Here is a 24,983-nt window from a genome sequence, read left to right as displayed (position 1 = left end):
AAAAAGATGAGTTCTTGTGAAAGGTAATTTCACACAGGCTTGAAAGACCTTGACATGGTACAAAATTTGGACTAAAACTCACGTCAACTGTAGATGATGTTTATTGAAAACTGTTTACTCTGATACATATTAAAATTTAAACAAAATTCTAAAAGCAATCGAAGAGAACAAATCAAAGAAATACAAATACATCATAAAAGCCTGAAAAATTCTAAATATTGCTATTTCAATCATTTGTGTGTGTGTGTGTGTTTCTGTCGTTTGACAGAATCGAATAGTTTGCTGTGCTAACAGTTCAAAACATAACCCTTATTGAAATACTGTCATTGTCTACCCTGACTGAAATACTGTCCATGTCTACTCTGACTGAAATACTGTCCATGTCTACCCTGACTGAAATACTGTCATTGTCTACCCTGACTGAAATACTGTCATTGTCTACCCTGACTGAAATACTGTCCATGTTTACCCTGACTGAAATACTGTCATTGTCCACCCTGACTGAAATACTGTCCATGTCTACCCTTATTTAACAGTTGCATACAAGTAGCAGGGCTTTCCTTATCAACCAGAAGCCAGGTGATTAACTGGACTTTTATTTTACACCTGGCTACTCAAAAAATACCTCTGTATCCCTGTTGAAAGAGGTCCCACAAAAGCCCCCTACTTTGGCAACTCACCCTCCAACCTTAATGGAAGGCCCTGAAGTAGTACCCTTATGTAAAGTCATATATAACAACTGATAACAATTAAAAGATACTGGCACAAATATTTGACCTTTAACTTAATAAAAATAAATCAGAACCAATGAAACTGATATAGACCTGGCAGTAAAAAATGAACAGAAATGAAAAGAAATTCACTACATTGCAAGACCAGATCCTCCCAAGATGAGAAAGTTCACCCTGTCTTTGACTTGCTTTAGCAACAAAAGTACTAAAAAGTCATATGCTGGCATAGACAAAAATCAGACTTTAGTAGTCTGCTATTAGATAGAGAAAATGGCACCAAAACCCATCAATCATCCATTAGTCCATATTCCATGGACTGCAGATAGGGCTTTTGGAGAGTATGTATGTATTATAATTGGATAAGTATTGTTAAAGGAACATATTTATCCTTTAAAATTGTTTCTTTTTCAAATATATTACCTGAAAATAATATATTGGCATAATTGGTTTGAGGCAGAGGGAGTTACATCCTCTTGTAACGGAATTGGCCCTGTCTCCAATTTTTCTAACTGAAACAGTTCTGAGTTTCCTGTGAGATGTGGGCTAAGATTATTAAATAGTCTTGTGTATGGTTGTGATTTTGAGAAAACTTTTTCACTTCCACAACTTCAGCAGAGGTAGAGTAATCAATGACATTAAGAAGCTAATAAATGACTTGGAAGTTCACGAATGGCTTTTACTGTGCTCAAACAAAATCTTTGATGTCTCCAAAGCAGCAGCCCTATGGACGGTGCTCAAGCCCTGCAGAGAGTGACATACACATTGAGAGGGTTTGTTTTGATGTCTGCATAATGGGCTCTAACAATCTCTGCAACACAGTTGGACAGAACAATTCCAACTTCAACACACGGAAAGATGCAACTAAAAAAAGATCAGCATAGGTGGCTAAGTCAACTAGAGTATGAGCTTTCAGTTCCCCAGAAACTTAACATGGACATGTGCCTAGGTCATTGCTAAATCTCCATCTAACTGGAGGCTGAAACCAGGGCCTGAAGTGTAAGAGAAAGGATAGACTACTCTTTGCTGTCTGGCAATCTCCTGGTCTTGAGACAAAGGTGAGTTAGTTCCCTCACCACTACCAGGCAAGCAACAAAAGGTCCAATTTAGGCTGTGCCCTGTAGAGTCTCTCCAAAATGGAGAGAATCCTAGCATCCCAAGATTCCGAGGGTTTTGGATGCAAACCTTGTGAAGAAGGTGGTAAATCTCATTTCCTGCCTTGTCAAAGATCCACAGTTCCTCCTCCATCATCTGACAAGTAGGGTGAGACAAAGAGAAGGTTCCAATGTCATTGGTTCTGAGAACCCATCTGTGTTACCAAAATGTATAGTTTTGTTTGCTATTTCATCTCATCTCGCCTCATTGGACAATAGGACCTTATGACTGTGGGTTCATTCCATTGTCTATCTTCAACAGACTGGGCATATCAAGAAAGATCATAGCTGGAATGTACGTGTTCTGAGGCTGACTGGTGTCCGGTACAAAAAATCCAGTATTGACTATACCAGGAGCAATCACTGAAGCCAGTACTGGGGTCTGCTTGTGATTAATGAAGGCCCATGACTGGTCTGATTGGGCCACCATACCATGTCTGTATTATCCCAATGTGTTGTGCTGTGATGACATATTTTGGGTTGTGGCAGGGGCCTGGGGCAACAGTGAGGCTTCAGTTATGTCAGAAGCCCATGATAGCAAAGATCACCAGATTTTTTCTTGATGGGACAGCGTTCCACCTGCAAAGCTTCAGTCAAAATACTGACAATGTTGGTGGTGCAGGTAGATTTCTTTGCTCTCGAATTTTTCTGGATTAACTGCTTAGCTGCAACTGTCACCCTTGGACCAATGTGAGCACATGTCACATGTATGGTTTTTGAATTGCACCCAATACGACTAATACAGGAAGAGTGGTCTTCACCAGAAAACAAAATGCCTGCATCACATACACTTAATCGTTGCCTGTTATTATTAATACCAATAATTAGAGAAGGCATGACAAATAAAAAAAACAGGTAAACTCAAAGCATCATGTTGAACTTACAGTGATGTGGACTTTCTGAATTAACATAACTGCCAGAGAAAACCTCAATAATGAATTTATTGCATGAAATTAATAACAATTTACTTTTTATTTATGGATAGAAATGGGTCAAATACCTAGTTAAATTGTAAGTATTATAGACCAAATGATAGGCAATTAATCATGAGCCAAATAGCTTATCATACGATGAAGCATTAGCAGTTAAGTGCAGAATATTTGCCTATGATGATGATAGTGCTTGCTTTAGAAATAAAAATATATACTATTCTGAGATGAGACAACTCATTCAACTGATCACAAGGCATAAAGCAGACTTGTATTTGTAAGACCTTGTATTCAACATACTGATGAGGCACAAGTGGTAACTGATGACTGGATGGGATTTGGTGCCAATAACCATCAAAGTGGAGACCATCCAAGTACACTTCTGCCAGGGCAACCAGATATCCTAGTATCAGTTTTGTAGCTAAAGCAAGTCCAATATGTAGTGAACATCTTTTCTTAGCATGGGCAGGCTGTATTAGCTATTAAGTATATGCAATTCTAACATATTATTATCAGGTATTTGAAGAAACACATGAATAACACCAAGTAGTTAAAGAAAACATGCTGACAATATCAAAATACAATGAAACCCCATGCATGATTTACAATTTTATGAACGAGTGCTGATAGAAAAAAAAATATACCAAAGTTTTAAACGATCTTGCATGTCTATGAAATGTATGTTAAAATTTAAATTTTGTGCTGCATATGTAATTACTGTATTAGCTGCTAAACCATTTAATTATGATGTAAAAATTGGTGCCACAACTCTTGTGTCTTTCCCCAGTGCTAATAACTATAGGACTATTTTCTACAAAGGCAAGAAGATTTTATGACAGTACAGACCTTTGCTATAAGGACACTGTTGAGTACATACAAATAAAGGTATAAAAGTAAAGAAAGAAATATATCTGTAAAAATATTATAAGTTAAAATAAGTCATAATTCGATATGATTTGAACAACAGAAAATGTGTACATGCAACCTGTAATCGATCAATACTGACAATACATTGAAAACACTTTTTTTTTAAAAGAACGCAAACATAACCAGCCTACTTATCACAGGATGGTGAAAATACAAGTACAGTCAAATATCCCAGTGGTCAGCATTATACACGGTGGTCACTTGGTCATAACAATCACTCTAATCCCCTCATCCAGGCATTCCTATATAACGATCATGCATAAAACAGACATCTGCTTTCCACAGTAGGTCACCAGGTGTCTCCTAACCAAACAAAGCAGTCACTGGTGCACATCAATAGTGACTGCTCAGTGCATGCAAATTAAATTTCTGTTTGATGAGAATGGCATTGTTTCAATTAAGGTATAATAGCATTATGAAGGCAAGTTTGGCTTCATCACATAAGTGACTGCTATTTACAGGTTTGACTATGTATTAAATTTGATTCATTTTCAAGAGCCTTAAACATATTTAAAATTATATATTAAGATTGTCATGGAGGTATTAAAAAAATGTATATATCAAACAATATTTCTTTAAAAAAAAACTACAAAATCAAAACATTCAATGTGTTCACAATCAGAAAACTTAAGTACTTGCATGTATTTAACTATCCACACCTACAAGCAGATAAAAGCAATAATTAAACAGATGGATGTGTAACCTATTTATAACTAACTCTTATTTAGCTAAGTTTTAGATGTAGTGCAGTACTAACACTAATCTGAATACCTTATGTAATACACATATTATGCATGTTTTTTTTCTTTTACATATGTAATACACATATTATGCATTCGGCATTTCTTTTACATATGTAATACACATATTATGCATTTTTTATTTTGTTTTACATATGTAATGCACATATTATACATTCGGCATTTCTTTTACATATGTAATACACATATTATACATGTTTTTGTTTGTTTTACATATGTAATACACATCTTATGCATTTTTTATTTTGTTTTACATATGTAATACACATATTATACATTCGGCATTTCTTTTACATATGTAATACACATATTATACATTCGGCATTTCTTTTACATATGTAATAAACATATTATGCATTTTTTATTTTGTTTACATATGTAATACACATATGCATTTTTTTTTTTAAAGCTGTAATCCACATATCCATTTTTATATGCAGTATCCATAGTATGCATTCTGTATTCTGTTAGCTTTTGATAGTTGCTGTTTTAATGAAGAAATTTTGTGTATTCATAGGGGTTCACTGTAAACTCATTTAATTGTTCAGTACAAGGATGAACATGCATCAGAAGGCTATTATGACTAGTAAATTAATATGACTGTTGCAAAAATGTATTTGATTTGACTAAGTTTAAGAGATGAGCATTAACTGAATTATATATCAAACATGATATATGCCATTTTCATACTTATTATTACTTAAGAATGGTACTTGCAAGGAATACAAAAACACAGAACAATGGGGAGATACATATACATAATCAATTTTTTACTAAAAATTAAACAAACATGGCACCAGGTAGTACTGACTTAGAATTCACTTCCTATCAAGCGTTAACATTTATGCTTTAATTTTTTTCAACCAGTTTCTATTTTGATAAAGTTAGTATTTTAAAGGGAGAAGCTAACGTTTCATTGTGACAATTATCCTTACAGGAGCACTACTGCGTGATATGACAAAATATAAAATTCCAGAAAACTCTTGGGAATTGTAGTCCTTGTAAAAACACAATCTTCTGACTATAAAGTACTGTAAAACATTTGGGTTTACATAGATAATCAAAGTTAACTTTCTGATTTGAAACATGATGAGGTTGTTTTTTATTTTATAAACAGTACACAGGAATAAGGTATACATGTTCGAACAATTGTGGCTGTTAACATAGAAGCTGATGATTCAGAGTAAATACTGAGAGTGAGGAAGACCCAGAAAAAGAAATGTGTTTTGTGGAGAAACTGTGTTGATGGGATTAGTTTCATTCCGGAGACAGTGAAAGAAAAAATAGCAGAAAGTACAAAAGATACATTGGAGCCAGATACTTGCAACCTATGGAAAATGATTTTGAAATAAGTTGATATGAGAGAAATATGGGCATCTCAAAACAGTTAACTAACAATGCTCGATAATTACAGATCTAACTGAGAGAATGATTTCAAATTAATACCTGCAGCAAATTTAAAATACACAATGATAGATTTACATAAATTAGTGACGGAGGAATGGATATGCATTTGATGTAATGGATAAGACTATCGTTACTGGTAATTAGCCTGGAGAGTAAATGCATACATATATACTCATCCTTTTGACCTTTAACCTGTCAAGTTAATGCATACACACATACTCATCCTTTTAACCTTTAATTGAGTGCATTTGTAATAACTCTTATTTGTATGGAAGTCTGTGTCCAGATTATTGACTTATTGATTTCAGTCTATTAGACCGGTAGCAGTCACTACATTGGTGTTATGCAATCCTGGACCACCAGAATACTTCAAAGAGACATAATCCTTTGTTCTAAGCTTAGTTAATGCCTGAGGTTTAGTAGGGGACCTTATACATCTGGTGTTAAGAACCTTGTTACGTTGGCCATAAATTCAATGGATGCAAGTGATCCAATCAAAGAAGACTAGAGAGCTAACACTGAATGGGGGGACAGTAAAAAAAAATTAAGCTTGTAACTTGGGAATGTGCAGGAAAACTACATTAAATTCGGGTAGTGCACTGAAGAATTCGGTAGAGTGAAGACGTATTGGTGTCCGTGTGTGACCAGCATATTCTAGGTACAAGGAACTGGGGTGGGTGGAAGAAGTCAAAGAAAAAGTCACTCCAAGTAGCCCTTGAGATTAGATTGGCTTGTTAAAAAATTGAAATTGAGAGCTTTGAAAGGTAATTAAGTAAATATGTTGCATGCTATTACTTGTAATTATGTTTGCACTGAGTATGATGTACATTTGAATTTATTAGACTGTAATGAGCATAGATCTATAATTGTATAAACCTAGACTCTGAGTTAGGTATGTCTTTATTAATTCTTATGAAATAAGTAGTATGAGTAATTACTTTATTAATTATGTCAAAGATTACTGTATGCACTTTCACTGCATTAGGTAGGGCTTTATTAATTCTTGACATTCAAGCAGTATGAATAATTACTTCATTATTTATGTAATGGATTATGGTGTAGGAAATATCAACATTAGACAATGTGTTACCATATTCATAGAAGTAATTGTTATTTTTATGTGGTGGCATAAAACTGTAAGTTTTGTAAGGAGATTTGTAGTTGTATATTGGACCTTGTAAGGTCAGTCACCCATTAATCTGACAGAAAATATGAGGTGGGTTGATTAACTGAAGGTAGAGCAGGGGCACAAAAAATTATGTCCCTTGTCTTCTGCCTACATAAAGCTTTCTGGGTGCCAGCATAGGAGTGACCCAGAGTTAGAAGGGAGAAGGAAGGACAGAAATGAAAAGGAAGGAATGGTGGTGGAAATTAGGATAGAGGGAGAAAGAAGGAGAAACAGATGAGCACAGAGATGACCCAAGATTGATTGATACTCTCACAAACAAATCATAGACTTTCATATCATGTGCTAAATTGTTAAATGGAGTTCGACTAACCAGGTCAAATGCTGTGAGAATATTACTGAGCAGTGATTGAGAACTTAAGTTTAATATATTTACTAAAAAGATTCTTTACAATTATTTGTTACAAAATTTTATATCTAATGAGTGTTATCATATGATGCTGTTTAGGGTCTCAGCTTACGTTGACTCTGTGTGTGTGTGAGGGTGGTGGCTGAACAATCTTGATGCACACCTGTCTGCCATATTATTCATAATACTGTAGCATGGTTGTGACAGCATGACTGCAATGCTCACTATCTACATAACCTGAAACTATTTCTAATTCAGAAAGCCATTACTGTTAAACTCCATGTCAGCTGATTTTTACTCAACATTTGTTTATTGTGCATTCCATGTACTGCAGAGGTATAGAGCAGGGCATCATTCTACGTGAATTTGTTTTAGTTTATATTCCATATTAATTTTTTTTCAGACATCACATAAAGGACCTTCAAAACCACTGTTTAACAGAACTATTCACGTGAACATAGTTAGCAGTGATTCTCATATATTAGAATCCACATTCCTTTGTCAATTTAAACTGATCGTGAACTTAGCTTACCTTGGAGAAGTTTAACTGTTGTGGTGAAAGATTCTATGTATATTTTTTACTTCAATCAGATCTATATTTTACTTACAGTGCATCCAATGAACGTATTTTGTTTATGTTTACAAAATACAGTTAAATTTGTGTTCTTGGAAAGGGGAAACGAATGGATTGTATGAATGTTTGCATGTAAAACAATGTTTCTGTCCATTATCATGATAAGGATAATAATTTCAATATCTTTTTAAATCATCATCTGAAGTGGAGAAATAAAATTTTCTCATTGCCATCTTTAGTAAACATTTAATACCTTGTAATCTGAGGAACTTGGCTATCACAAATACCACAAAAAAAATCAGCTACTGGAAGCTTCACACAAGAAACAAAAACTAATAAATTGCAATGTGCACATGTTGTTATTTGCAGTTTTCCTTTTCCTATTCACTATCTGTGTGTACTTCATAACCATTACTTTTACCATTGTGACAAATGGAAAATTCCTATTTATGAAGAATTGGAAGACAGCTGGAATATTATCTTAATAGGGCAGATGGAAAATAATGTTTCATCTAGAGTTTCTCTTGTTTATAGTTGTGATGAAAGCATGGTTGGTATTAAAAATTAAAATAAAAATCTCATAAAGTTAATGTGTATAGTTTTTAGTTATGTTAATAAGTTCAGAGATTTGGAATCTGATTTGTGTTTCTCATGTAATGATAAGCTGTTTCATAGAAGGTGTACTTTGCCAGCCAAAGATATTTCTCTAAGTATCAATAGTATTTGAAATCTTTTCATAATTATTAATGACAGTCATAATGTTTAAATAAGTATAAATAAAATTAACAAGACTTTGATCACCATGCATCTTTTAGAAAGTTTATGATTATGTCTTCCTGTTTGATCATCCTTCCATTAGTAAGGCAGTGCATCTCCTACACCATTGAAGAAACAGATTTGAAACTTTGGGACATGACTGGGGGGTAGTCTTTAAAAATAGTGGTTTTAAAATTTTAATTATGACTCTTGGGATAGTTTTTTTCTTCAAAAGATCTAAGGTTTGATGTCTTGTAGATCTGAAAGTTGGTTTGTGTCATCTTAAATTAAAAATCATAGACAAAAAAATCGTAATTTTTTCTGAAAATGTATGCAGTAGTGCTCCTTAATTCACTATTTCAGAAAAGTCCAGGCAGGCATGGTTATAAAATGAAAGGAAAAATCCAATAATTTCCATCACTGTTGCCCAGTAAAGAACCCATATTTTCTCTGGATTGGGGTGGCTTGGAAAGGGTAGAGGGTTGCAAGTGATTTTTGCACTTTACTTTGTTCTTTTAGTTGACACTATATGTACTAGCACATGTCAGTCAGCAATCAACAGATAAGGTTGGGGAGATTTAACCAAATTCCACCTACCCATTTTTAAAAAAGATAAAATGGTGCATCTTTCAGTTAATAAACCTAAAGTTGGATATTTGACATAAAAAACTTCTCATAATCAAAACCTACCTATTGAAAAAATCCTGATTATCCTCCCTCCATCTTCAACTTTTTCAAACAAATGGTTAAAACTTATATATATGTGAATATATCAATATATTACTTTACGACAATTAATGATTGCAGTAGTATGTGCTGATGGTGAATTGGGGTCACCCTCTGATTGCCACTATGCACACCCAAAGTCATAATACCTACATCAGGGGGTCATGCTAGGGAGGGATATAAACAAAATAGTCCCCCTGGTCCATACAGTTTGCTACAACATATCAAGAACGTGAAGCTGACTTTACCTTGACAAGAACTCTCACCAACCCCACCCTCTACCTCCTCTAGTATGCCCAATGAAATTATTTTTGAAACAGTTGCCTATTTTTAAGGTTACAATTACTGTCCTAACTAATGAAGCTATACAGCAGTTTTTCAAATTCAAGATAGAAAAATTATGATTATCTGAAAAAGGTATAAAATGATAATTTCATGTATTCTAACACTATTTAATTTGCAAAGCCAGTAAGAAAGTTCTCAATGAACCTGTTTAGCCATCAGAAAATCAGAACTCTACCTCACTTCTCCACATAAAGCCATTATTTCACCCAAGTGACAAGTCACTTTCCCTGAAATCTGGAGTTCAGCATGACCCCTACTTTCTAAAGCTCATGATTTCGATGAATTTGTTAAATTTTGGCATCTGTTTCTAAAATAATAATTTATATTATTATAAATAAATCAGATAAAGCATTGACAATCATATTATCAGATTATCTAAGCATCAAATATGGCACAAAAGTGGAAGAAAATAAAATGTAAAAAAGTTAAAATAATGGGCTTATTGAAGTATAAAAAAGTAGAACAGATAATATAACTAAGGAAATAAAATCAATACAATATGGAAAACAATCAACAAAGTCATGAACACCTGAAAATCATTAACATAAATAAATATTACCCTAATCATTACGTTGAGGTTCTTTTGATACAGTGGCTCTGCATTCTAATCCCTTTCAATCAGATGTTAAGTCTTGGTTTCTTATTCTTTTGACTCTAAACCTTTATCCAATTCTACCCTAAAATAAATGTCTTTGATCAACATGTGAGAACAACAAGAGGTTTGTTTTTTGCCAGCTAGCTCTCTTGTTTTACAGTGAGACTCGTACTCAAATGAGACCTTTTTTATTACCCTGGTCAGTAGTTTCTGTATTTCTGTGCTTGACACATCTGGGCCTGAGAAAACATCACAAAAAGCCTTAATGAACCATGACCCAGTGTCAGGTCGACGGAATGCATAGTGACCTGAAAGAAAAAGTATGGTTTACAAACTCTTACTTTGGGAAACAAATTAATAGTACAATCATTGAATATGGAGTCCTTGTTCATTTTACTTCATATAAAGTACCACTTTAATGCTGATAAAATATATCTGACATTTCCTGCAACATTTGGCTGTGTTGTAGTAAATTAATACTCCCTTAGCAATCTATAGTTTGATGCACACAGCCAATGAATGTACATATTTGTGGTTGCCTGTTAATAATTTGGTGGAGGTAGTATGTTCATTGGTCCTCCAGTTTTCTCCACCTAATTACAACATGATACACATCAATGATAACTCCTAAATATAAGCCAGTACAGCATGTTACATAATTTACATTTTTCAATTCCATATTTGCTCAAATATAATGAGCAACAAAATATAAACAACACAGAACCTGATATGCAGTTAAATAAATGCAGCAGCATATCTTGGTAAACACTTAACCAAACTACAAACACCACAAAACCCGACAGGCCATTACATAAATACATAAACAGATATGGTACTACAAAAACTGAACCTGATTTTCAGTTACATAAATAGAGAAGCAGATCTGGTGCTACAAACACTGAACCTGATTTTCAGATATATAAATAGATCAGCAGATCTGGGTCAAGACTTAATTTACAAATTATTTCAATACAAACATCCTCATCTCTTTCCAATGTGAGCTAACTAGCTTGGACTTTGTAAAACAGACTCAGACTGGTAACATTTTAGCAGATGAATGACTAGCTAGGTATATAAATAAGATTCTCATACTGTAAGACAGTCATTCAACAACCAATCAAATACCTGTACTTCAATTTTTATATTCCTGTAGCTTCTGAATGAAAAAAAACGAAGATATTATTCAGTTTCCATAGTCTCAAATTACCTCCTATTTTGCTATTTGTGATCATGCATCAAATTGTTGTAATAAAATTATTATAATGTAATGAATTATGTGCTTAAAAGCAGTTCAAAATGGCCACTATTTACATCTGAGGTCTTATATGGCTGTTCAATTGTTTTCTATTTATGATTTGAAGCAAGGAGTGTGGACATTGATTTACCACTGGTTTATATCATGCAGATTTGGACCTACCCTGCTTGCAGATGGATACACATGTTATACACAAGTAAATTATAGCTCTGGTAATATTATAGACCTTCTGTCTCATTAATATGCTTATGACTTTAATTTCATCTGTAATTTGAAGATGCAATGAGGACTGCACTGAGTGTCTATAAACACTGTATTATTCAGCAGTAGGTTTTCCTTAAATTTTATATTTATTGTTATTCAATAAATCTACTGATATTATTATAAAATCTGGATTATATGTGTTCAAGTAAAGATAGGTATATGTGAAAAAATAAATGCACATTGGCCTTTCAATATTTTTCTAGTAATAATTGCATATAGTGTAAAAGAATGTCAAACAGGTAAAATTTGTTCTGTTAAATAACATTAGTTCCTAGTTTATTTCTAAGCACTATTATTCATCTGTTTATTTTGTTATGATTCTATCTTTTTAGTTCTCTCTTCTTTAAATAGTGATCTTTAATCTGGTGGACATGTGTGAATATTAAAAACCTTTTCAAATTAGTTGTGGCTATGTATCATAATAAATGCAGACAATTCTAGCTAACATTACAAAATATGTGTACATGTTTATCATACAAATGTTTAAATATTCAATAAGGGTGAAATTACCATTTCAAAAATATACTCATCATACTTGAATAAAACCCATCTCAATAACCTCATGTAATTGAACAGTTTCAACAGTTTGGGGATATACTGCAATAAAAACATGATCAATCACTTCATACAGTCATAGTTTTAATACTGATTCAATGTTCTTCCAATACTGTCATTAGGAATATATGGTCTTAAACTAAGTACTAGAAAAGAGTGAACACCAAGTTTTGCAAAATTCAACAAATAATTGATTTACCTAGAATACAAAGTGAAAAATTGAAAGTAACAATACAGTATGGTAAATGAAGTTCTAAATAGTCCCAAATGTTCTATCACAAGTCCAAAAGTACTGAGTATTCCAAATGAGTTCCAGTGAATGAGGTCGAATTGTTGCTGATGTGCCAATAGCCTGGAATAGTTTTATGTATCACAATGATATAATCCAAAATGTCTTTAAATGACAGCAATTCCAAAACAGCTACTTAGTCTGGAGTTTATGAGCAACTTGTAATTTGAATGAATAACTGAAATAAATAAATTAGATCCAATTTCTCTATTGAGCACAACTAAACGAATCCACTAAGACTGATGTTTAAGATAAGAATAGCTAATTCTCAGGTAAACATCCCTTATATACAAATATAAGATCAATTTCAGAACCAGAATGAAGCGCTGAATAATTAATTTCTAGATCTTTCTAACTGTCAACAATGTAAGGTCCTTTAGCAGCTAACCAATCAGAAATGAGGTCACCTGGTTTTCCTTAGGGAAAATGCATTAAGAAGATTTCAAGGTCAAAAGACCATAATAATACATACATACATACATACATATACATAACACTGTATATAGAAATTGCTTTTGTACTATGATACCTGTTGGAATGGCAAACTCAATATAGGGGATGAAACTGTCAATCTATAATGTGTGATCTGTTCAGATATGACAAAACAAAAGAAGTATCTTCTTTTCACTTGATATTTACTGTCAATGTATGGCATGTGATCTATTCAGATATGAATATAAAAAATGAGCATTATCTTTTTACCTAATATTTACTGTCAATCTATGGTGTGCACTCTATTCAGAAGTGAAAATACAAAATGATTATCATCTTTTTACAAGATAAAGTAATGAATGGTACAAGCAAGATTATGAATACGATAACAGCCGACTGTACTTTATTATATTTAGTTTGCCTTGGTTTATGACTTGGAGCTATTCCAGTTAAACATGCTTGGGACCCAGGGAATGCACTTTGGAGTAGTCATAGTGAGATAAAATTTAGAATTTTGTATCATTTTCAAATTAACTCTTGAGTAATCAGAATACCCTAGCATATATTTTTTTTTTTAAATTGCATTTCCTGGGTACCATGTATTCAATAGAACAGCCCTTAAATATGTTCATCCTTATGGCTTGTGAAAGCTCTAACACTTTCATATTTTTGTTTGATCTAAACAAATGTAAAAAAAAAACATGAGCTCAGATCTAATTACGTCATTATAGCTTGTGAAATCTTGGCATTTATTTTGTTGTTTTACTGCAATAAAATTTTACCATAAAGTGTTACAAATTCCTGGATGATACCAATAAACAAATGTAATCATATTTCACTGAGACACTTCCATTAGTTGATCTGTCACACTATGGTGATGCATACAGTCAATGAATTAATTATCAATGTAATGTTCTAGCCGATGAGCAAAATTACTGCTGTGCAGATCCCAATATCAGCCTTAAAAAATTGTCTCCCTCTGCTATCCTTCCCCACCCCACCCCAAAAAATGCTAAGTGATACGCTTGTGATGTATGTCACAGTTATGTGTTGATAGTACCGCTGATGGTATTAACTTTAATTTACAATAATTCTGACAACAGAAAATGTACTTGTTGACAAAATGCATCACTTTTACCCATTTTATGTCCATCTAGTGAAATATCCCTGCAGAGCCAGGTTTTATATAAAAGTCTTTCTTCCAAAGAGTCAATAAGTTTAGAACTATTTATTCTTAATGTGTTTAATAGGAAGAAAGACCATTCTAAAAACTTCACTTGTTAGCAAATGATTTACTACTTGTGATTGTAAAATCAAACGAGTCCCTCAAAGTGACTGAAGCTCAACTTGCTCCAAAGCAAGACTGTTTCTTCTCTCCTTTTATTCTTATTAACTGCTGGGTAATGAAATAATCTCTTGAAAAACTCCAACACATCAAACTTACTGACAAAAATATTTTCTTATATATCTGACTTAACATGCTCACAATATGCCTGTAAGTGCAGTGCAAAATATTCTGTCCTGGTCTTTGACCTTGTATCAGGGGCAGAAAATCACTGACTGTTAACCACTTAAGATTCATTGGGTTCCAATTTCTGTCATTTCTGTGGGTGAGCTAGAACACAAATTTAAAGTCACAATTAAATATCTACCAATCCAACATTCACCCCCCCCCCACTGGTCATATGCAAGGGAAATGCATTACCTGCTTCTTTGTTTTAATACCAAGGCTACCTATAGTGCTGAGAATGTAAAATATACATTAGGATAGTACACCAATGATGAGGAAAGCTGAACTATCTGATTATAATTTCATTGAATGCAGATGTTCCTCAGTATGAAAACTGATGTAAGGTTAAAATGACTGATGTATACATGTAGTAATAAATGCAGATTTATTCTCTGTCCATGTCCTTTTTTATTTCCCAAAGCACATATTATTCCCATTCATATATACGTTTTGCACATATCGACTAAATGTTAAATAAACAATAAGTGGATTAGTGCTGCTTTCTCAGAACCCATTTCAATCCGATCCTTCCAAAGTGCTACTTCATCATGTGTGCAGATGGCCAGTTTGCATGAATTGGTTTAAAGGTCGATGTTTTCATGTCAACCAAGACCTAATCTCAATGTACATCTCCGCTGTCCATATATCTGCAGTTTATGTTTTGTATATTTTTCCTTCAGCAACAGCCATCATAACACATGTATTAATAACCTCGATATTCGTCATAATTTTAGGGATCCACAAGGTCAAGGTCACCCATAAAAAAAGGGATGAATTTGGCAGTATTGTTTCAATCAAAAGTGATTTATAATCATGTGCATTGTTCAGGCATCTAATCCTTAATTGTTGAGAAGTTTATGATTTGAGCGTGATTTTTAGGATCACATGAGAACCTAATTACTTTAGATGATAATACTAAATGTGTTGACTTGGGCATGTATGGAAAAAGAAGTAGGCATTTATGCCAGTGAAACAGTGATAAGATTTACCAGATGGCCATCAATAATCAGCGCCATTTTTATTAAGAAACCTATTATATATAATAAGATGTTTTTCGGTTAAAAATGCAAGTCTAAAACATCATCTCATGTTTAAAGATACATCTATTTAGGAGAATTTACTATAACAAGATTTTCAATATCACTACGATGTGTCCATATTGTAGGTCTGACTGACACCATTTTCATTTAAAACCAATTACATTAGGCAAGGTGTCTTCTAGTACAATTTCAGAAGTAGCTATAACAAGATTTTCAAGAAGGCCATCATGACCATGAAACTGTAGGTCTGATCAGCACCATTTTCATTCAGGGCCAACTAGACATCATAATAAGTCTTTTTGTGGAAACTTCATGGTGATAAGGTCATCCATTCAGGTAGAGTAGCAACAACAAGATTTTCAAGATGACCACCAATGGTTGTCCAAGGATCCCCATTTTCATTTAGGACCAATCAGGTTCATAAAAAGTCATTTTGTGAAAACCCTATGTCACTGGGGCCACTGATTCAGGAGCAATGATAAAAAAGATTGTCAAGATGGTCCCCACATCAGCCATGTTTGATGTCTAAAGGGCACCATTTTCTTTCAGGAGCAACTAGACATCACCTGTGTAAATCTCCAGGTCAATATGACCCAACTGCTATGGAGAAGGAGCATTAACATTTTCAAGATGGTAACAGCAGCCATTTTTATTGTGAAATCAGTACCAGTTTAATTTAGGACCAGATAGACATCATAAGAAGACTTTTACTTTAAAAAAAAACCATGTCAATAAGACCATTCATTTAGATGGGGTTAAAATGACAAGAGTTTCAAAATGGTCTCGACAGGGACCATATTAAAATGTCCAAAGGACACCATTTCAATTTAGGATCAACTAGACACTAAAAAGAAGTCATTCAGTGAAAACCCTCTGTCACTATGACCTTCTATTTAAAAGGATTAGTGATAATAATATTTTCAAGATTGCCAAAATGGTAGCCTGCTGAATGTCACATTGGCACCATTTTCTTTTGAATCATTTGGACATCATAAGAAGTCTTATAGTGAAAACTCACGTCAATATTACCATCCATTATGGTGAAGTGATAACAAGATTTTGAAGATGTCCATCATAACGGTCATCCTGGATGTCTGATGGGCACCATTTTCATTTAGGACAAACAAGACATTATCAGAAGCCTTAAGGTGAAAACCCCAAGTCAATATGACCATCAGTTCAGAAGGAGTAGTGATAACAAGAATTTCAAGGCAGTCACCACTCTGGTGATATCAGATGTCTAGGCCATAAAATTTTCATTTAGGACCAATTAGAACCTGGTATGAATATGTGTAAAGTTTCAAGGCAATCCTCCAAGGAGTTTAAGAGAAATAGTGTTGAAATAATTGTACTAATGGATAGATGCCAAACAGACAATATATGATGGCCATCATATACACTCTTCTGGACTATGACCAGTAGAACTAGAATGAGCACAACTGCAATTTGTTTGGTCACCTTCAATGCATCTTCCAGTTAAAAACACAGCACAGAAGCTGAAATCACAATTGAAGAATAGCTACCTGCTAAGAAAAGCTTACCTGGGGGTGTGGCATACATTATTAGAAAATCTTTATATAAGGGAGCAGGTGTAATTACTGGAGGTGGAACTATTGCATCAACTTCATCTCTCAAAATGACTTCAACTCCAGGGTCCAGTGTTGTACCACGACATGCCTGAAATAAAAATGTTTAAGACATATGATATATGCACTGTATACATGAACAAATTATTTGGGTCAATTTGATGAGCTTATACCTCACCACAATAAGCACATACCTGTGACGCCATAAACTATGTTAATTTCATTACAATAAGCACATACCTGTGATGCCATATGCCCATGTTAATTTCATTACAATAAGAATGTAACTGATGCCACATGCCCATGTTAGCTTCACCACAATAAGCACATTCTTGTGATACCATATGCCCATGTTAGTTTCACCATAATAGGCACATACCTGTGATGCCGTATGCCCATGTTAGCTGCTCTGAAAGATATATGAAGCTTTATAAATCTGTGCTTCTCTTTGGTTTGGTTATGGATGGTGTATAGGCTATGATATTTGTGTTCTTTGGCAAATAATGTTCCTCAGAAACCATTGCTGAGTGTACAGTACTGTTAATGGTTCAAGCAAATAAAAAGACAAAAGCTAAATAAACATGGTAGATATTTGATTTACTACAGTAAAGGAAACATATATCTTTTAACTGTATAATGATAATTGTTATCTAGTGCTTTCAAGTGTTTTTAATAACATACTGTTTTAAGCAAAAACCTTCAATCTGCAGGGTTTCTCCATCCTTCATCAATGCCAAAAACAGTTGCATTACTACATTAACAAAATGAAATTCTGAAATGTTAAAAGTTTTAATTATACACAATGTATCACATTGTGTATTTTTTCAAACCTAATGAACTGACCAACAGATTTCAGAGTGAAACATCATTAAACAAGAGACTTTAATTATTTTGCATTTACTTGTAAGACATTAGATTTCTACTCTTTTTCTTTCTGCATTCAAATTCTATTCTGTTTCTTTCTGCATTCAAATGTGAATTTAAGCTTGATGTCTATTATGGTGTCAGACATTGCACCTGAATTTCAATTGTCACTTAATTTTGGTTTGCAATCTATATTAATCAATATCGGACTTTTTCATCATTTCCAGATTTTATTATGACTCTGAGCTGTCCACAATACCTTCTGCTCATGAAGATCAACCCTGAGTGTTTTTTGAGATCTAATTTTAATTTTCAAAGAAAGCAAAGTCTTCTCACCTCATAGCATCAAGTTCTTCAGCTTTCAGAATGTTGCACATCCATCCATGCATGTGATATTTCACCATTTTCAGTCAAAATAGGACAAAATTCACTTGAGGATGTATTTTACACAGAGTACTTAGGAATTAGCATGTGCATCTCAATGTAATTTGTCAGCAAACAGAATTCATTATCACAGAATTCTATGAGTTTTAGGGAGGGTGTGTGCCATCAACATCTACAGCCAAATTATATGACCGTGTTTATTAATCAACAGTCTTTTCACAACATCTTTACAAATTTTTTCAAGAAAATAATGTTGATAATAATTCTGAATCCAGGTCAAACAGGTTTTGAAATCTTGCCTGTAGATAATCTTAAATATTCCTGCTTTCATTTTTTTACAGTTTAATATTTAAATATCAGTAATCTTGGTCTAACACAGCAAAAAAACCTGAATTGCATGCACAAATTAATTTTCTTAATCTTGTACAATCAAGATGTGTTTCTTGCAGACTTGAAAATAAATAATAATAACTACAGCAAATTTCAACAGAAATAGGAAATTAGAGACTATCAATAATGTAATAAAATGACTGCAAGTTTGATTTTGGTTTTGGTGCTACTTTTTGATTCTCAAGGCTCTGTAGATAATTGTATTCCTTGTACAGTAAACCCTGTCTTCAGAGACCATCCCTTCTGCCAAGTAAATATGGCTGCTTAAGGCGTGCAGTCTTTCATAACAGTTATGTGCTGGAGGTCCAGATTTCAAGGTCAAAATTCTAGCAGATTTAAGAAGGAAAATTACCCATGATTACTCTGCATATATATTCTATTCTTCATAGTTCTTGTAAAAGTATTACAAGTATCACATAAAACAAAAAGAATAAAGTACTAAAAATACAGCAGTCATAAACATTGTTTTTTTAATCTGTATTTCATATGTAGTAAATGGGCATATGAAATTCAAAGTTAACTAAAATGAAGCAGTTTCTTATCCTGTACACAAACTGTAAAACTAGCTTGTTTAAAAATAATACTAATAATAATAATAATAATGAGGACTTTGCATAATGCCTAACCTTTAGAAGCTCTAAGCACTTTACAACATTAGACAACACCTATAACATAATAAAAAAACATATAATGATATGATTACAAAAAACAAACACCATGAAATTAGAAGAAAAAAAACATGCTGAAAATATTTAAGGTAGGAAACATTATTAGGTCTTTAAGTTTAGAGCCAAATGTAAAAAGCTAAGTCATCGAAAGCATAAAAAATGAATGGATCAACTCAATAAAGAAAAGGATGTAACTGAGGCGTTAAGGTGAACAGATGGCAAGATCAATGACCCTGGCAAATTCAACCTTGTGTGGCTATTAAAAACTGTAACATCGAAAAGGTATCAAGAATACAAACCTTTACAGTAATTTTATAATTAACTAATCCAGAAACTACAAACAACTTATTAAGATGGATAAGACAAAGATCTCATTCACCCTGGTCATTATATACTGTAACTCAGACCCATCATGCTACAGAAATAGCTAGAAAGAAGACTTTGGCTCAGTGTGATTTTCACCAAAGACAAACATTAAAAACCTCTGAATCGCCTATTTGTGTACCTGACTGCTAATTCTTTCAAGATGGAATGGTTCAATGTAACAGGGATTCTGATGACTAGGACACTATTATGGCAATTTGTGAGTCTGGTTTATGGTCTGAACACAACAACTTTAGGTTTTAAAACTAATGAAACTGTTAATCAGTCTGAACTTTTCCTTAATATACATGTTTTTTTGCATCTGTTTGGAACCATCTGTACTTTGCAACCAGACATACTCAGTAGTCAGTACATGTACTGAACATTAAATAAAGGTTTTGTAGTGATTATATCTAGTTTTTGTGATATGGTAATTTTTAGCAGTGCTGAAACATATTTTTTACCAAAAATGTATGATTGCTGTTCACATTTAGTAAGTGGTCACTAATGCTAGTGCATTTATCTAGTAAAATCAATTCATGCATAAAAACTTGGCATAAATGACAAGTTTCTGCTCATAGCTGAGGTTTTTGAATCAGGTTTTACTGTACTGTACAGCTGTTTGAGGGATTTTCTGGGCTTTGCATATATGGTGTTAGTCATCATTGTTATAGTCAGAGTGTTTCTCAAGGTTCTCATTAAAGCTGAAGCCAAATGAATATGAATAAATTTCAGTTTAAATTTCTAAGTCCATGACAAAATAAAAACTCAATATATATCTTCACATCAAAACTGTGATATTTATCCATTTACTGTATATACTCGCATATAAGTCTGTTCACATATAACCCGACCCCCCCCAAAACTGAACAGGTATAAACACTAAAAAGTGCACGACCTGCGTATAAGCCGACCCACAATTCCAAGACATCACAAGATGCATGTGGTAAGTTATAAATGTGTTTATTTAGGCAAATTTATATTAACAAAAAGTACACATATACTTATCTCGGGCATGGCATGTGTGATTATTAAAAAGAAATGGTATAAATTTGTTTGAAAAGTAATTTATTTACTTTTCTGTTTTCTTATTGGGTGTGTGTGATTATGAATTTTAACGTAGCTTAAACAATTTTTCAGTCACATTGCTACAATGTCTGCAGTGTGACAGTTTATAGTAATGTCTAGCACTGGGACATCATGCCGCAGACATGTAGCATGATGTCCCACCCAGTCACATTATCCTGACACCAGGCCGACCAGTCCTAACACTAACTCTTAATGCTGAGCGTCTAATGAGGCAGCTGTTAGTACCATTTTTGTAAGTCTTTGGTATGAAATGGCTGGGGATCGAACCCACAGCCTCCCACTTCCAAGGTCGACATTCTAACCACTAGGCCACTGGAGTGGTCTGTTTTCTTATTGGTTCTGCCTAATTTAGATTAGTGTATATTTGATCAAAAATGACAAGAATTGAGCAATCTCATGTTGCTTTAACACTACCTCTCAATTCTGACTCAATTATTGTTTGTTTATGCATCATTGCATTGGACAATATATATCAGTGCACAGGTAATTATGTTTTTGTTTTGCCTTGAAATTGTAAATAACTAACTCATTAAAATTTGATCCCAGTATGACAACACAACGAATAACAATATGCATGTACATCGTAGGTATGAACACGTGCTGAATGAAGTACATTCTGCTGAATGAAGTACATGCCCTAGAGTCAAATCATGGGCATCACTGCACTAAATTTTAATGTCTCCAAAATACACTAATGAAGTTTCAGAAATAATCCTTCGAAAATTATCCTAATACAGTTAAAGCTGAGTTGTAGTTTGCTTTGATGTAAGCGACCTTACACCATACCTGTCAATTCTCATGCCAGGATTGAAAAAGAAAATCCTGAATTTTGGGGTGACTTCATGCGAACCTCCTGATTTCATGATATCTCCCAAGTTTTGCAGAGAACTCCCAATTATTACATTATGTCTTTAATTTTAATTTACCCTCAACTTGAAAAGTCCTAAATAAATAGAAATATCGTATGCAATCCATGGAAGGCATGTTCTGTTGTATCACCTGTGAATATAGTCCTACATGTAAGACATATCACATGTTATTTATGTTTTGGTGCTAAGACCCTGATGCCCAAAACACAATATCAGCATTGAGGTCTTACATATATGACTACTGTGCATATTATCGTGACCAAAATAATTAGTTTACTAAAAAGAATTCGCTTCTTCACTAAATATGATGTTAAGTTAAAACATTATTCACGTAAATTTATGATTTTTTTTCATCTACAACAATACAAAAGTCAGAAAATAACCAGAACAAAAAATAAACCACAACATCAAAATTGTTGGCAATTAATTTCAATCCAAAGAATGAACAACGTGAATGCTGTAGCTCCATATGCTGTAGCTCCATTCCCACCAAAGAAACTTACACGAGTGAGCACCTGGCATTTTTATACCATATATATGAACATTAATTACCATCTTTAAATTAAAAAAAGGAACAAAAATACATACTATGCAGCATATGTGTCCTCAAAATATATATATATTTTTTAGTAGACAATACTAAATGCCTTATGAGCTGACAATTAAGGGAAATAGGTCGGATATACGAGGGGAAAATAGTTACATGTATGGTACCGTAAGGCTGCCTATTTAGGTACCTTTAGTTCAACAAAATTGGTAATCCTTTATTTCCCAATCAATTGTTGGTGCTTGCATAACACACGGTAGTGTAGAACATGGTTTCTTTGAATCATGATGGAGGGCCAGTCGTTTTCACAAAATCGTTGCATCGATATGGATCAACTTTTAATTAGTCGCGCATTCTTTCTTGCTTGTTTATCTAAGACTAACCTTTAGCTATTGTGCAGTATGGCCACAGCTGACCAGAATATGAAAATAGGGCACGTCCTGGGGAAAATAAGGTGCGTCAAAGGAAGAAACCACATGTCCTTGCGAATTTTGCCTATATTAGCCTCGGAAGATGGATCAATATTTAGTAAACACAAGGCTTTAAAAATGTCACAAAAAACCTCCTGATTTTAGGCAATTACACATGAATGTACTGGTATAGTTGCTGGTCAAAATTCCCTCTTAATAGAAGCGAATTTTGGGGTATTAATGATTAACTGGCCTGTATTGCAGTTGGAAAACAAAAGACAAATCCACTAACCATCAACAAAGGAGATGCCAAAACATCAAGCTTTAAATTGTGTGGAACGTTTGATGTTGTTCAGCCAAAACACAAAACAAAGAAAGATTGGTGATGATCTTAGTTGATCGATAATGAGAAGTTTACCCTTTTTTATTACCACTTGTCACGAACATGTAAGTTATGCTGGTTATGTACCTTGTACAATTAAACGTGTGTACTTTTTCATAAATATTACCTCAGTTTGTAGGATCGCTTATATCATTGAATATGAGTATTTCGTAAGCACGGATTAAACTTAAATGAAACAGCTATTAAGGACTTGCTGAAATGTTATCTGGAAGAATGCAATTTGGTCGAAACAATAATTAAAACAAAACCTGCATCTAATATCTTTGGGATGGATTTAAGTGACGCTATGTACGCTTTGCACTGTGTAAGTACTGTACATCAGAGTTCAGCCTTGTCTCCCTGGTAAACTCAACCGACCCACGAATTTCTAAATCTGTATTTACTTTCATTTAATTTCATGCTAGAGAAATCAGAAAATATGCACATGCAAAATAATAACAAAATCAATCATAGAACTTGATAACAGTTCGACAAGTGTCAGGTCACCAAAAATGATTTTTTTTACATGCATATGTCTTAGGACAGAGCAAAACTTATTTGTTGTGTACCAGGATTTACAGCCTTGACAGTAGTCAACAAAAAGACTTAAATACTGTCAAGTTTAGACACTGGCCAATGGAAAAGCCAACCCTCCCCGCCTTCCAGGCCTTTAATTTTTCCAAAATTATTTGGCTTAGATGCGAGTATATATGGTACTTAAATTATCTGCCACTAGAGTGTTATCAATTTGTTTGGTAAATTATCTGCCCATGGAGAGTTATCAATTTTTTAAATTATCTTACAGTGAAGTGTTATCAATTTTTTTAAATTATCTGCCAGTGCGGTGTTATCAATTTCTTCAAATTATCAGCCAGTGTAGTGTTATTAATTTCTTTAGATTATCTGCCACTGGAGTATTATCAATTTCTTTACATTATCTGCCACTCATGTGTTATCAATTTCTTTACATTATCTGCCACTGTTGTGTTATCAATTTCTTTCAAATATCTAACGTTGGGGTGTTATCAGTTTCTTTATATAATCTGTCATTGGAGACTGATCAATTTCTTATAAATTATCTTATACTGGGGTATTATCGATTGCTTTAAATTATCTGCCATTGGAGTGTTGTCAACTGCTTTAAATTACTGCCATTGGAATGTTATCAATTGCTTTAAATTATTGCCATTGGAATATTATCAATTGCTTTAAATTATTGCCATTGGAATGTTATCAATTACTTTAAATTATTGCCATTGGAATGTTATCAATTACTTTAAATTACTGCCATTGGACTGTTATCAATTGCTTTAAACTACCTGCCAATGGAGTGTTCTCCATTTTTTTAAATTATCTGCCCTCTGAGTGTTAACAATTGCTTTAAATTACGTGCCAATGGAGTGTTTTCAATTTCTTCAAATTATCTGCCATTAAAGTGTTATCAGTTGCTTTATAGTATCTGCCACTGGAGTGCTATCAATTGCTTTAAAATTACTGCCATTGGAGTGTTATCGATTTCTTTAACTTAACTGCCACTGAAGTGATATCAATTTCTTTAGACTATCTGCCACTGGAGTGTTTTCAATATCTTTAAAATGACATATGTTAGGGTGTTATCAAATTGTTTAAATTATTTGCCACTGGAGTGT

The 24,983-nt window shown here is 33.5% G+C and overlaps 1 protein-coding gene across 1 annotated transcript in view; it reads right to left on the bottom strand.

Annotated features, from left to right (window-relative positions):
• Positions 1-83: 83 nt before the first annotated feature.
• Positions 84-24,983, bottom strand: part of LOC149803474 (caspase-3-like) — a 50,619-nt gene continuing 25,719 nt past the window's right edge. Inside the window, exons 6-7 of the mRNA XM_089953196.1 lie at positions 17,324-17,459; positions 84-10,745 (exon numbers count right to left, since the gene is read on the bottom strand). Coding sequence (XP_089809322.1) covers positions 10,483-10,745; positions 17,324-17,459 — 399 coding nt within the window. The 3' untranslated portion in view covers positions 84-10,482. The remainder of the gene's footprint in view (positions 10,746-17,323; positions 17,460-24,983) is intronic.

Source organism: Sinohyriopsis cumingii, chromosome 3, assembly GCF_028554795.1.
Source record: "Sinohyriopsis cumingii isolate HCF-2022 chromosome 3, ASM2855479v2, whole genome shotgun sequence".
Taxonomy (NCBI): domain Eukaryota; kingdom Metazoa; phylum Mollusca; class Bivalvia; order Unionida; family Unionidae; genus Sinohyriopsis; species Sinohyriopsis cumingii.
The sequence above is the reverse complement of the archived record's forward strand: the minus strand, read 5'-3'. Positions and strand labels throughout refer to the sequence as shown.